Here is a 14,041-nt window from a genome sequence, read left to right as displayed (position 1 = left end):
TTTGAACTATGAAAGTTACCCATCATGCATTATACCATGAAGCTTTTTTTATTGTCACCATTGTTGTAAATCATATGCATAATCTTTATGTCGTTGTATCTCAATTTTGTGTAAACATGTTTGTTTTAATCCACCTTCAAATAAGTGAACTTTTTAATGCTATTGGTCCAAATAATTCCACAATATTGGAGTTTATAATGCCAGATATGAAGATGAAAGCCTTAACACAAATAACACTTTCACAATTGAAATATAACTTTAAAAAAATTATGAAAATATTCAGCTTTTGAACCATACACGGCCGATTGAACCATGACACATAAGACACACACAAGTGTAAGTATTTTTTTTAAATCAGAATATTAGATTTGACAGTGATGTACACATGTGTATATAGAATACAGTTTTCAGCTTAGACTTCCACCCTTTAATGATTTTCAACTCTCCAAACATTCTTTTGCCATGTGCAATGAATCAAGCAGATTTAATTAATGCTTTTATTTTGCTAACATGAATTATTAGTGAAGCATGGTGGAGATCCAGTCAGATGATCAAGTCAAATGTTACTTCTTATAACAATCAAACAGACAATCCAATAATATGAAGAATGAAAGTAATTTATCCATAATCAGGATCAAAAGATTAACAATTAAAATCACTTCAAATCAAGTAAGTAATTTATAATTAACACACTCTGAGTATAATATTCTTGCCTAAAGATTTTTTTCCCTTTATTTATTTATCAGGGACAATGCATAAAATACATTTGTCTTACGAAGAGATGTTTTGTGCCAGAGTTAGCCGAAGCTAATTTTCATCCGCAGCCCACGGGCAGGTGCACACAATTTATAAAACATTACATTACAAAACAACTATCATAAGCTAAACAAAATATTAGTCTATGAAGGTCACATAAAAACAATCAGATGTACAAGATGAGAGAACATATTCAAAAGACCATCTCTACCCATAATATATACATTAAATGCACGGATGCTGACACAGCTGGTTCTCAAGAATGTATTTCTTTAAGTTTTGAGAAAAATGGTTCACATCTATACTGTTGGGGAGTTGATTCCATTGTTTTATGACTTTAAATGTATAAGCTGTCTGTGCAAAGGCGGAGGATCTTTTCGGGATAGCCAAATTATTGTGAACCGTTGATCGAGATGTTCGGTTTGTTTGTTCCGAATAAAGTTTTATGAATTTTTTCATTGAGGGATCAAGGTTATTAACAATTTTAAAAACAGTTCTTAAATTTGTAAATAAAATTAGGGAATCAAAACTTAGTACTTTGTATTTACGTAAAATATTGCAATGATGATAGCGCTGGGCTTTTCTGTCAAGCACCTTTAACGCCTGATTATAGACTGATCTGAGTGGTTTAATTGTGGTCTCGTTGGCCTGAGACCAACAGGACAAACAATAAGTGATGCGAAGAAATCATGGCATTGAAATACATGAAAGCTGCCTCAATTGCCAAACTATTCCTAATATTTTTAAAAATAGAAATATTATATTTAATAGAGTTAGACATTCTTTTAATATGTTTTTTAAAACTTAACAAGTCAATTACTTAACAATTACTTAACAAGATAAGTCAGGTTGTTTGAGAGATCTCTCTTTGATAAGTCAAGTTGTGGAAAGACTGACCCGTTCAGAAAATATTCTCTCTTTCCCATCTCATTCGAGAAGACTCAAAAGACAAAGACATTTATTTCTTTTGTGGTTTCACACCATGGAAAGGGCCGTACACATATTGTCTTGTACCCCAATGTGTCAGAAAGTTGTTAATATAAACACGATACACAAGACAGAACTGCTGCACAAATCCCTTCTGCGAGATGTTCTGCTAATATACCACTTTACCACTTTATTCTGAGGCATTCAAGCATTGGTCATCGATCTATCGGGAACTTAAAGACTTTTGCCCTCATCTAAACAAGTACAAAAGTTAACACTAAGTCAATCAGCTATTTGAGGCATCAAGATTAATACAAGTAAAGTATTAAACATGTCACATGATAATAAACATTTAAATTATAGTAATGATTTTTTAAAATGTGATTACATTTGATTAAATGCTATTTAACATCCAAATGATTAGGTGATAAAACATAAGCAAATGAAAAAACATAAGTAAGTAATAAAACATTAGTAAGATATTTTTATTTTATATTCCTGTTTTATCAATTAGCAAAGCAGAAAGCTTGAAAAAAGAAGTAGTAGTTAAGTTGATAAACTGATTAGTGTTCCAGGACAGAATTAGAGTCTAAATTACGGCTCATCTTAGCTCTTAGCATTTGTGGAGGGAAAAATGCTAGCCAAAGAACCATACAATATACTGTCAAACTCGTTACATGAGAAATTATATAAAAAATTCACAGACAACATATGTCACATTCATGGCACAATTCAAACGGGATCAGAAAATAATTGTTTTCTCTCATTCATTTGCATTGACGCTTTTTTAATCTAGAGGTCCACTCGGAGTTTTACGGGTGGGCGGGACTTACCAGCTCTATACTTGCTAAAAGAACCAACACGCAATGATTGATAATGCTTTACAAGCCCCAGTGTAAAGAAAAAGGAGACAGTACTCGGCGGAGGAGGAGGTGAGGGAGAGGAATAAAGCTGTTGACCGAGTGAGGGACAGCACAAGAATAAATTTTGGTCGTGCGTTTACGGAATGGCGAGAGCTAAAGTACAGCGTTTCTGTGTCAATAAAATTGTTTATACTTTGGTCGACTCCGTTATGATTTATAATTGTTCTATAATAACATGTAAAACATTGATTGTAACCAATAATGTATCTTGTCTACATTAGAAAAGACTACAACGTGAGCTTTGTCTGCACAATTATAAGAGAAACTTTATCACAGTTCCTTTTGGGGGTAGATTAAACTATAACTAACATAAGAATAAGAAAACAGAGAAAACATGCGACGAGAAAAGTGAAAATCAGTAAATAAGTGGCTGGAGTCACCGAATACCCATTTAAAGGAAGGAAAGGTTGCTCCAACACTTCCTGACTCTTCTTGACCCTTGTTATCCCTTTGCATAAGGAATCATGGATCTTCTTCCAGTCCTCCAGCTCAGATCTCAACAGAGCTGCTCGTGAGCGGATGAGCTGAGAGGCCTCGCTCTTGCTCCCTTTGGCCAGATTTATACTCTCTTTGCAAATAAAAAAGATATCTAAGCCAATAAAGAGGGCATTTGCGGTGATGAATCCGGCTCTGGCAGACTTTGAAAGAGCTAGCGGCGTCCCTTTTGCCAGCTTCCCAATGTCGGGAAGGTCTGCAGCCAGTTTGGGAATGTTACGAGCACCTTGTGCCTCCTGGAGCCCGGCCTTAGTTGCAGCCGCAATCACCTCTTCAGTTTGGAGTACTTTAACAGCTGAAGCTCCATCTACCAGACCATTAATACGTTTGCCCAATGACACAGCAGGAAGTGCCAGTTTCCCAGCTGTAATGATATTAAACCCAGCCGGCCCCTTTACATGCTCCTGTTTACTGGCCTGATCCAGACAGCTCAGAATCTTCTCCACATCCTCCATATATTGTTTGAAAATATCCTGGGCTTTTTTCCCATGCCAGTGGTTGACTCCTATTTCAGTGACGCCTGTGACCAAACTATTGGCCCCAGTGGTAACCCCCAGACCGAGACCTGCTAAACTGAGACCCAGTGACGTTCCTGCAGTGAAAGGGGCCAGAGCAAGACCAGCAATGGACAAACCACCCCCAACTATCCCAACCGAACTGCCAGCCACAGAGGAGATACTGGCCCCCATCTTCATCCTGTCCAGCTGAACTGCAGTCTCTTCCAGATCTGACAGATGCTTCTCCAGTCTAGAGCGACACTCGCTGAATAAACCAATGAATTCCTCAGCCTTCGATTCCTGAAATATTAAAGCCAGCCTTGTGTGCTGGTCCATCCTAGACAAAAATAGAAATATACTTTACAGCCACCTTTCATGATGCATGAGTGGAAAACATCAGATCATAAATATTGGTCTCACCTGATTTCGGATAACAGCTTCAAATGATCAAGCATTTTTTGCATGGAGTCCTCGCTTAAGTTCAAACTGAACTTCGCTACAGGCCGAGCCTTCATGCATCTGTAGAGAGTTTCAGCAGGATTAACAGAGGTATTTCATAGATTGTTATAAAAGCAAATAAATGTTGAATTCAGATTGAACTATTAAGTTAGGTTGGCCTTTAGGTTATGATGAATAATGAAGATGTTAAAGGTACAATATGCAAGATTGTTTCGCCACCAGGGGTCGCTAACCTCTTACAATAACAAAGGCGTATATTGATGACGTATATTCTGCATTAAGCGGAATTATGGATCATGTCGTCAAGCTGATGGATCTTTTATGGATGAGTGAATATATTAATGTTTTTATCATGACCGTGGTGTGAAGCAGGCTAGACGCTAGACGTATACCAGCGCCACATGCAATGCGAGTCCCCGCGGATATAGACAAGTTTCCTGAGTGAAATAGGCGGGCCGCCATTAGCCTTTCACTCTGCCAACGACTTCCGGTTGTATCTGCCAAGCACTTCCGCTTAGCGAGTTAGCGTCTTGTTTTTTTTGGTTAGCGTGCAGAAAAAGTAAACTATGGATGGTGTTACACGTCGACACGGCTTTGGGACATATTGTGCTGTTCGTGGTTGTAACAACTCGTGGCGATTGCTGAATGTTTGGTCGGAAGGAGAATGAATCAACCATACAAGACGCCAATGTGGATGTGCTCCCCCGTATATGTTGTATGAGAAACCAAAAACAAATGTTTAATCATTATCTCGGAAGTGGCTAGCGGCTTTGAAGGTGAAGAATCCGCTCAAAAGACTGTTTGTTTGTTCTTATCACTTCATTGGTTCTTTAGTTGGGATATACGAGCAAACCTCCCCAGCAAAACAGAACAGAAACACAAGTGACACGCAATCGGATGGTAAGTGTATCTTGATATTTTATGGTTAGCAAAAGTTTGCAGCATAAGTTCGACTGTTGATATGTGTCTCTGTCCTGTGTCAGTGGGGTATATACGTGACATTTATAGTTTATGCTGTTTGTCTTTTAGAAGTGTGCATCGAGCCGAAGTTTAAAGATGCTGCAACACAATGGGAGGACCTAACAAAAACTGACCACAGCTATGCGGCAAAGTTGGACCATATGAACAAATCGACGCAGGCTCTGGGTCAGACTGTGGCTGATATGCTCCTGGATGATGATGCCTCACGGCTGTACACAGGACTGCGTCTATAATATTTTTTTACTTTAGTGAAAACGATGTTGCCATTCGTTTTCGCAACAAGTATTCCTGTTCCCATAGTGAAACTGAACCTTGTAGGGGATGTGGCAAAGCACTTTAAAGTGTCTAAAGGTGTAGCAAGTAAGGTGATTGCTCACTTTAAATGTATTGTTATTGTACCCTTTCTGGTGTTATGATTATTGATAAGCCAAAACAGAGTTTTAACTAAGAAAAACGTGTGTGAGTGCTATTCTTTTTCTTGCATTGTAAATATTGACACATGACAAACAATTTGTTTTTTGAGAAGAAATAAATAAATTTTTATTAATCCTTTTCCATAACAAATGGACAATTTGAGTAGATTATTTCTGCTGTGTCTTCGGATAGACACATCTCTGATTTTTTTGCTGCCCAGTATTGCTTTTTGTCCCGGCATTCAGCAATTCTGCACATCAGTCTTCCCTTGACAGCATTTTCTACCTGCAGACAGATAAAATAAAATGGTTTTCAAATAATGGTTAATGGTTTTTAAAATAATGGGTTGAGCATCACAGCACAATTGACTTCTTTTAGAAACAACATTTTGTAAATCAAAATAACAAGGGTATGATGAAGGTAGAGCGTTTTTGTTACTTTTCAAATCAATTAATGATCTGGGCCTGCAGCCATCAACATCAATGTTTTACAAATGTTTAACATCAATTGTATGTTTAATACAATTAAATATTAAATAAATAGATAACATTTAATAAAGTGATAAGTGAGTAATATAAAAATGAGTAAAAGCAAATAATATAGATAATAAAATAAATCAGTTTGATAAAAATAAATAAAATAAACAAAAGCCAGAAAGGGTTTGTTGCAAATTTGCCCATTTCATAGGCGGATTACACAGTTTTCTTTTTTTTTTTTGTTGGTCTGTTTAAAAGAATCGTTCCTAGTGTTTGTTTTATTTTGGTTTGTGATTGGTTCACACACCAACCGCATTATATATCATTAAAGTAACATTTCTCTGTTTTGCGGTAAAATGCTATAAATTTGCAATCAAATATCATTCGCGGAAGTCAACACAGTCTACTCATTATTACGCATATGAATGTCAGCTTTTTCATAGAAAAAAAGTAAGTTAATACCTTTATGCATTCTGAAGCTATTAATAGATATGTAAGGGGTGCGCGATCTAGAGCGTCAGTCGACTTAAGGGTTAAAGCATGCTTTTCGTGCAGGCAGGCTAGAGGATAACTTTTTACTCTTCGTGTTCTGTTATAGATAAACACACTGATACATACAAACATCTTAATACAAGCATATAATGGGCTAACGTACCTTCCAAAGCACAACGGCTGCATGGGTACAGGAACGTCCAGATCCGGCGAATCGGCGATACAGGTACACATCTCCCGTCTTGGTAACCAAAACCCAGGCGTTAGGCGCTGAATTGTTAACGGACTGGCTTGATTGAACATCGGCCTTTAGGTAAATTAAACTGTCCAAGTGTAAAAGTACACAGCCCACTTTGACGGAATGGAGGTACTGAAACGCCTCTGAGCCGTTCAGGTTATTAAATGCATTCCCGTCCACCGCCATGGAATCAATAAAATAAGAAAAGATCTTAGATGTTGTGATGCTGGGCCATATCGACATGTTGTCCGCCCATAATGTTACCTTACTCGGATTCGGAATGGTCAAAACACCATTTTTAAACAAGATTTTCGGTCGAATGTTGCCATTCCAAAGCCGTGTTTACACCACTACTCAGCCTGCGCCGGATGTTCTTGGCAGAAACAGGAAGTAAACCGGAAGTGCCCGGGAAACTTGTCTATAAAGGAATAAGGACATTTCATTCTACCGAACTACACACTGAATTACTCACACAGGTCAGTTTATTAGACGAATGAAACTTCAGGTAATGCAGCTCTGCTTCTCTTGCTTATTTAAGTGTGTTGAATGTTGTTAGTTAGGTTGTGTGTTGGCTGTATGAGACTAAGCTAGAATAACATACAGATCATATTCTAACTTTTCATAATGTTGAACTAAATAACATTGATTAGTTTGTTCACCATGCTTTACATTTGCTCACCTGTCTAATAAAGTAACATGCAACACACGCGACTCTGTCAAGTCGAAGTTAGTCGCGGACGTGCAGCTCTCGGCATCTCGAAAGATGTTGATCTTCGTTTTAGTCCTCTTTTTGTCTCAAAGTCTGCTTGACATGGTCCATAATGTTTAAAACAAAACAACAACAGCATTAGCTTCCTACTAGGCATAACGGGCATAACCGACCCAATTGTCAACGTCTGTCGCCATGGTTACTGTGATAGCAATCCATCTTCATGTTTGGGTGAGCGTGATTTGAACTCGAATAACATATCAAAGTCCAGAAACTTCTTTTCGATCAAGTTTAATAACAAAATTAACTGGAAAATGTTACACGGTCAAAAAACTGTGTCGCTCCAACATTGCTTCACAAAAAACTAACCGTCACTGCCGGAAATGACATCATCGTTAATACAAAAAATATTATATTACACATATCAAATTATTTACTCCTAACTATTTATTGATTGCTTAATGCATACAATATTTATTTCACATCTATATAAAGAAAAGTGGCTCTAACAGTTACTATTGTAGTACGAGGTCAAACCTGGTGGAAACTGTGGGTAACGTGGATATGACATCATTGACTGGCGACCCCTGCTCACACGTTCTGTTTCCTTGGTTAAAAATCGCAATTTTCTCACGATTTACAAATAGTTGGAAACATTTGGGATATTGTAAGTAATCAACTAAACAAAATATATAACATTGGCCTAGTGGTTTTTGGATATTTTACTGCAAAATTCGTGCAAATTGTACCTTTAAATTAACCCAGTCTTACCCTAATATTTATAATACTTACCTGTGAATATCTTTACACCACAAATCACTCTTGGATTTTTGAGGGGGAAAAATAAATTTAGAAAAAAATTTAATGATTGATTAAATTATGGGGCTAAGCCTTCAATTTAATTGATTTAGTAAATGCCACTGAGATTATTTTGATAATCTGTGTGTAATAACGTGTATATGATCAAAATAGCATCCTTTAAAAATGAACATTGCATGAATGTCAGCACTAACCTTTCCTCCATTCTCTCACAAATCTGTTTTGTGATTTGTATGTATTTGTCTAGTTGAAAGGACAGGACGGCCAAGTTACTGAGTGAAGGAAAGAAGAAGGTTTCTGCATTTCGTTTAAAGTTGATGAGGAGAGGAGAGGTCATTCTTGCAGCCATGATGACTGATCGCACACTTTCAGGACTCTCGTCCTCAGACATGAAGCTCTGTCCAGTGAAGACAAACAGTGAAGTGACTGCGAGCTTCTCCACTGCATCCAGGAAGACGTAAAGTTTCTTCAGCCCTTGCAGTGTGTTCTCCAGGACAGGACCCAGTTTCTTCTCCAGCTCCTTTTCAGTGGCTTTCTACAGAATTGGTTCAAAGTCAGAGTTGGAAACATCTTGAAGAAAATGCCTTTTTCCACAAATTTTATATGCATGCAAATTGTATAATATCCAAGGTACACATTTCTAGTAATTATTCAGTTAATTACTATATTGTATTTTCAGAAAGTTTTGGAACATTTTTCCTCTCCCCAAATGTGTCACTACCGAAACACGAGAACAAATAATTAGTAAGAAGGCCTATTCATATTTTGTTTACATCTACCTTGTAAATATATTTCTCTTATATTTTTAAAACAATTTTAAGTTTTCATAGTTAAATAAATAAAATAAAATTTGAACAATGTTTCAAGTGTAATTTATAAGATTTGTTGTATTTTGAATCCAATCTTTCTTTGTAAAAAGCATTAAATTAATCATACTGATTTTAAAGTTAAGGATTCATTTGTTTGAATATACATTGAACCAAACACTGTAATAAAATCTTTGTTGATAATTCAATATACTTTATTTTAGACATTTTTTTGGTAGAAACCACATCACAGAATTTTAACTTGCATACTAATGATATAACTGTACACATATTTTGTTTATTTCCCCCAAATAAATGATTATGTGTTCCCTTTGTCACTACCAAAACAATGATGATGTTTCAGTCATAACTGTTTCAGTAGTGACAATTTAAGATACGTTTGACCCTATGATAACCAGCACGTGGTTAAACAGTACACACACAAAAACTAAATTTTATGGAATAACACCCCAAAACGTTTTCTTAATAGCAGGAAAAAAAGATGTTTGACGTTTCAGTTACACACAGATTTTTAGACTTTTTAACATTTCCCTCAAAATTATGGTACCGATCTATAATGAAAGAGAGGCTAGAGAGAGGCACACATGAATATTTCCTGATCAAAAATGTATAAGCCAGTGGACTAAAACACACACTGTTTCGGTATAGTGAAAATGCAGGACACATTTTTGTACATAAAGTTTCATTTAAAAATATATAAATTTAAATGTACTTTTTAAAAGAAATCAAAACAACAATGGAACATTAAAAACAACAAAAACATTTCAATATCATTTTCACAAGTTGAAATTTAGGGGTTAGGGTTTGGGACAGCCAACTCCCAACTAAAATGCCCAATAAATTATGATTTTATATATTAAGCATACTGATATTTTAACCCATGATTTTACTCTATTATTTAGGCACTCCCTCAATGCCTTGGCCTTATTATTTGAGCACATTAGATAGTCAAACTTGTGACTGACTTTGTCCTTGATGTCTCCCATCATCTTCAGCTCTTTCTCTCTCTCAAGGGTCCATTCGTGTAGTTTGTCACAGAAGTCCCCCACTGTCTTAATGTAGTTGAGTGTGTCTCCTTCATACTCCCACTGGAGCTTCTTCAAGTGTTCCCTGTGTTATAGAATAAAAGCAGAGCTATTTACCCAGCAACAATGATATTTAATCTCTAAATAAATATGAATGCATTTCAAAACAATTTAATCATAACAGCGTAAAGGTGCTGTATGTAACTTTTTGACTCAACAAAAAAACACACCAAAAAAAACAACAAAAAAAACATAATAATTATGTTTGTAATAATACTGTCTTTTTGTGCTTCTGACAGTGTGTGTGTTAAACACCTTTTCAGCAGCAAAGAAAGTTTAAGTGAAATGAAATCCAGTGATGACAGTTTCCTGTTGATGGTTTTATAATCATCATGAAATAGACTGATACACTGATGTCATTTGAATATCACAATTATTTACGTTGTTCCGTTAATACGTTCACATTATTAACCCTGTGTTACTGTATCAGTCATTTAGAGGATTTTAACAAACATGAGTAAAATAGTTAATCTATGGTGACACACAGATATCAACAATTAGCGTATGAATCTCAACAATGGTGACAATCAACAAAATATTCAGATAATCAAATAAACTCTGAACATTACAAAAAATATACTAAATGTTACAACGAAAACAACAACAGCAAAAAAAACAAAAACACATATTTACAAAATATTTACACAATATTAAACAAAATAATAGGACAATTCAGTGCATAGTTTATTCACACTGCAATGCATGCTGGGAGTTTTGTACTATGTTGGTACTCAGCATGCATTGCAGCCAGATACTTTTGATTGTCACCATTATTGAGATTCATACACTGATATTTGTGTGTGCCATCAAATTAAGTTTTTGTGCTTATGTTTGTTAGAATCTTTTAGCAGATTTTCTTGTAATACTGCAAAAACACCGGGTTCGTAATCGTGAGGTTATTTTATGAAGATTTCAAAACAATCACCTGATCTCAGTATCTTCCTTTTCTACTGCAAATATGTTTTACAAACACACTGTCACATCAGCAAAAATAAACAATAAATATAGTAGTGGAAACACTAATCTCTGTTATGGTGACTGCAAATAAACCCTGTTACAGAGAAACAGAGTTAAACGCTTATTAATTCTCAATACATTTTGGCCCCCAGACAGAGTCTGACAGAAATAAAGTCAGTCTGGTTAGTAATAAGTGAAGCTGGTAATGCTGTTTGTGGAGTTGTTTAATCCTCCTCTGCTGAAATGTAATGTCTTCTTTCTTTTCAGTTGAGTTAAGGATGTGGTTTCAAGTCAGTTTCCGTGTTTCTGTTCATCTCTTTTTCTGTTCTCTTCTTTCCTTCAGTGATTCTGCTTGCTAACAGGCTTATTATGGCTGAGATGACTCCATATTTAATATACACAGATTTTGTGGCTCATATAAGGTCCATTTCTGGTTTATTTCTTTGCTCTTGGCTGACATGTGGCATTGCTATGGCCTGGTTGTGGTCCAGTTCTGGCTTGCACAATGTTGTTATGTGGGCTGTGAGCTAATTTCTAGCAAACATAAAAGATGGCTTTTTGGTCTGTTAACTTTGGCTGCCAGAAAGAATTTACTGATGTCCTGGATCAGTGATAATCCTCCCTCCATGCATTTCACGCATTTGCAATCGCTCGCGTTCAGAGGGGAGGCCCAGATAGCAACTGACTCCGGAACGGATCTGCCGCGGAGGTGAGAACAAGGTTCGGAACGGAGTCCACTTGCACAGCGCAACGGATCCGGAACAGTTAAGGATTGCGGATCCAGACTAGATCCGCGGCAGACCCTATCCGGATCCGATCTGGACCCGTTCATTCCGGTCTGAAAACCTTTCAGATCACTCATTCAAAACTAGTAATCTGGCCAAAACTACAAAAATATTTCAAATCTATTGGTGGACCAACATTAGATAGACTAACAATGATGTCCAAAAGTCGGATGTTGAAAAGACGTCCACTGAGGAGCCAGAATTAAAGTTTTTATGACGTTTTTTACGTGTTCTGCACGTCCAATATAGACGTCGAACCTTCGTACAAGGTTAAAAACTAGTTCAAATGTATCAGCATTCAATTAAAACTCATGTTTATATCAATGTCATTTCCTTACATTGTTTAGATGAGGTTTAGATGTTGATATGTTTCATTTTAAGTCACCATTGTGGTGATCAGTGTTTGCTTTAGTTGGGCTCTTGGTCCCAATTCTTCTTACTTTAACTTTTCTTTAGCTGTTGTAACTGTGTGTTTGTATAACACCATTGTTGTGACAGAAAAAGCCAAGAAAAGTAAGATCGGTTGTCATCAGCTCCTTGTTGATGATGACAAAATCACAAAGTGAGCATTTAATGTTGTGATTAAACTTTTGTCTTTATATCTGCCGTTTATAACCACCTATCTTGTGGAATTAGTTATTTGGACCAGTACCATTAAAATGATCACTTATTTGATCACTTTACTTATCACTACTTACCGGTTATGCGCATGTGCAGACTCTTTTTTTTTTTTATAAAAGGTACATTTTCCTGTTATAATGTATAATTTCCCTTTAAAAAATGCTTACTATCATATGAATATTTGTATGGTCAGCCAGCTGAAAAGGAATAACTGAAAGTTTCAGTTACTATGAGGAAAGGTGCTTTGACAAGTCAAAGATGAATATTTTATGATAATTTTTACTTTTCATACCGTTTTAAAAATAAAAACAGTAGTCTACAGTATAAAGTAGCTACTCATAACTTAGAATTGTATTATAATTGTATTTCATACGACTTTAATCGGCATTCATGTGATCAATTCGCGCTATGGTAGCATTTTTCGACAAGGCAGCAAAAATTGGCAGAACACCGGACCTTGTTCTCACCTCCGTGGCAGATCAGTTCCCCAGTTTCTATCTGGAGATTGGTCGGTCGGTCGGCCCATATCGGGACCAGCGAGATTCGTTGAGATTAATGAATCTATTTATTTATTAATTTATCTGAGGTGCCGGAACGCAGTTCCTGACCGTTCCGGCCCACTTTAACCATGTTGTGACATAACATCCCAGAAATGTCTATATATTAGGCCTAGCCTATGTGTATTCTCCTTTCTCCTGTATGTGTATTCTCTGTTTCTTAATTTCCTTTGCTCCACCCCTCAGCTCAGAGGTTCAAATGTTCAAAAGTATTGTGTTATAGGCTGTGTACTAAATTCCTTATACTTATATGGTAATAGGTAGTAGCCCTTTAATGTATATTAAGTTGTAGTGCACGTAGAGCGCATTCACGCACATTCTGAGTTTAGTTTACTTTCAGTTTCGTCTCTGCCGCATCTTCATCTTCGACGAGTGGTAACTATGGTTCACTTCTTATTTAAATGGAAGAATCCAATGTGTTCAGGTGGAAGTTATTCAGTCAGATCCATTGGAGGTTAAGGGAGTCCCACGATCTGTGCTAGGGCCGCTATTATTCGGTATATATATATATAAATTGTCTGTATTTTAATATTGATAATACAATGTTTTATTTTTAAGCAGATGATACTATTATATAATTGTTCCGCTTCCTCTAAGCAACAATTTGTGGCTTTCTTACAATCTGCTTTCGATATAATTCAAAATAGGTTTTGTGCCTTGAACCTGGTTTTAAACGAGAAAAAACTAAAACTAAAAGTATGTTCTTTTCTAACTCTAAAATTTCTACTGAAATTCAATCTCTCTTCAGGTTTCTCAGGGTAGTCTGATTACAGAATCAGAGTACAAATAGCTTACTGTATTATTATCCATAACGCATTACATTTCATGGTTCAAACTCAAGAAAATATTTTATTTTAAAAACAAGTCATGCTTTTCTTTTAATGCGAGGCAGAAAGTGTGTGCCACTTTTTACCAGTTTTTGACTATGGGGATGTGTGTATCAACGCGCCCTCTAATATTCTTGTTTCTCTGCACTGTAAAAAATTTCTTGTCAAATTAACAGTAACTTACTGGCAACAATTA

General features: G+C 36.2%; 1 protein-coding gene and 2 long non-coding RNA genes across 3 annotated transcripts; 1 reads left to right on the top strand and 2 right to left on the bottom strand.

Annotated features, from left to right (window-relative positions):
• Positions 1-601: 601 nt before the first annotated feature.
• Positions 602-12,987, bottom strand: LOC120476278 (uncharacterized). Its single transcript, XM_089127972.1, has 5 exons — positions 12,929-12,987; positions 9,979-10,123; positions 8,381-8,721; positions 4,019-4,117; positions 602-3,935 (listed from the first exon to the last, which is right to left on the bottom strand). Exons 1-5 carry the CDS (start codon positions 12,985-12,987, stop codon positions 2,900-2,902), a joined length of 1,680 nt encoding a protein of 559 aa, XP_088984098.1. The 3' UTR covers positions 602-2,899.
• On the top strand, positions 4,480-5,609 carry LOC120480031 (uncharacterized). The gene is made up of 2 exons (XR_005623024.2): positions 4,480-4,957; positions 5,087-5,609. It is a non-coding gene; the product is annotated as an uncharacterized LOC120480031 (long non-coding RNA).
• On the bottom strand, positions 5,553-7,084 carry LOC148981944 (uncharacterized). The gene is made up of 2 exons (XR_016155340.1): positions 6,584-7,084; positions 5,553-5,737 (listed from the first exon to the last, which is right to left on the bottom strand). It is a non-coding gene; the product is annotated as an uncharacterized LOC148981944 (long non-coding RNA).
• Positions 12,988-14,041: the final 1,054 nt, after the last annotated feature.

Source organism: Pimephales promelas, chromosome 3 (assembly GCF_988280905.1).
Source record: "Pimephales promelas chromosome 3, fPimPro1.hap1.1, whole genome shotgun sequence".
NCBI lineage: Eukaryota > Metazoa > Chordata > Actinopteri > Cypriniformes > Leuciscidae > Pimephales > Pimephales promelas.
Note: the sequence above shows the minus strand (reverse complement) of the source record. Positions and strands in the feature narration are given on the sequence as shown.

Excerpts from the sequence above, each read along its gene's own strand:
- LOC120476278 (XM_089127972.1), bottom strand. The coding sequence starts at position 12,987 with ATGGGCCGACCGACCGACCAATCTCCAGATAGAAACTGGGGAACTGAT. Across the intron at positions 4,118-8,380 it reads TGTGAGAGAATGGAGGAAAG|ATGCATGAAGGCTCGGCCTG; the intron begins GTTAGTGCTGAC and ends AACTCTCTACAG. Across the intron at positions 3,936-4,018 it reads AAGCTGTTATCCGAAATCAG|GATGGACCAGCACACAAGGC; the intron begins GTGAGACCAATA and ends ATTTTTGTCTAG.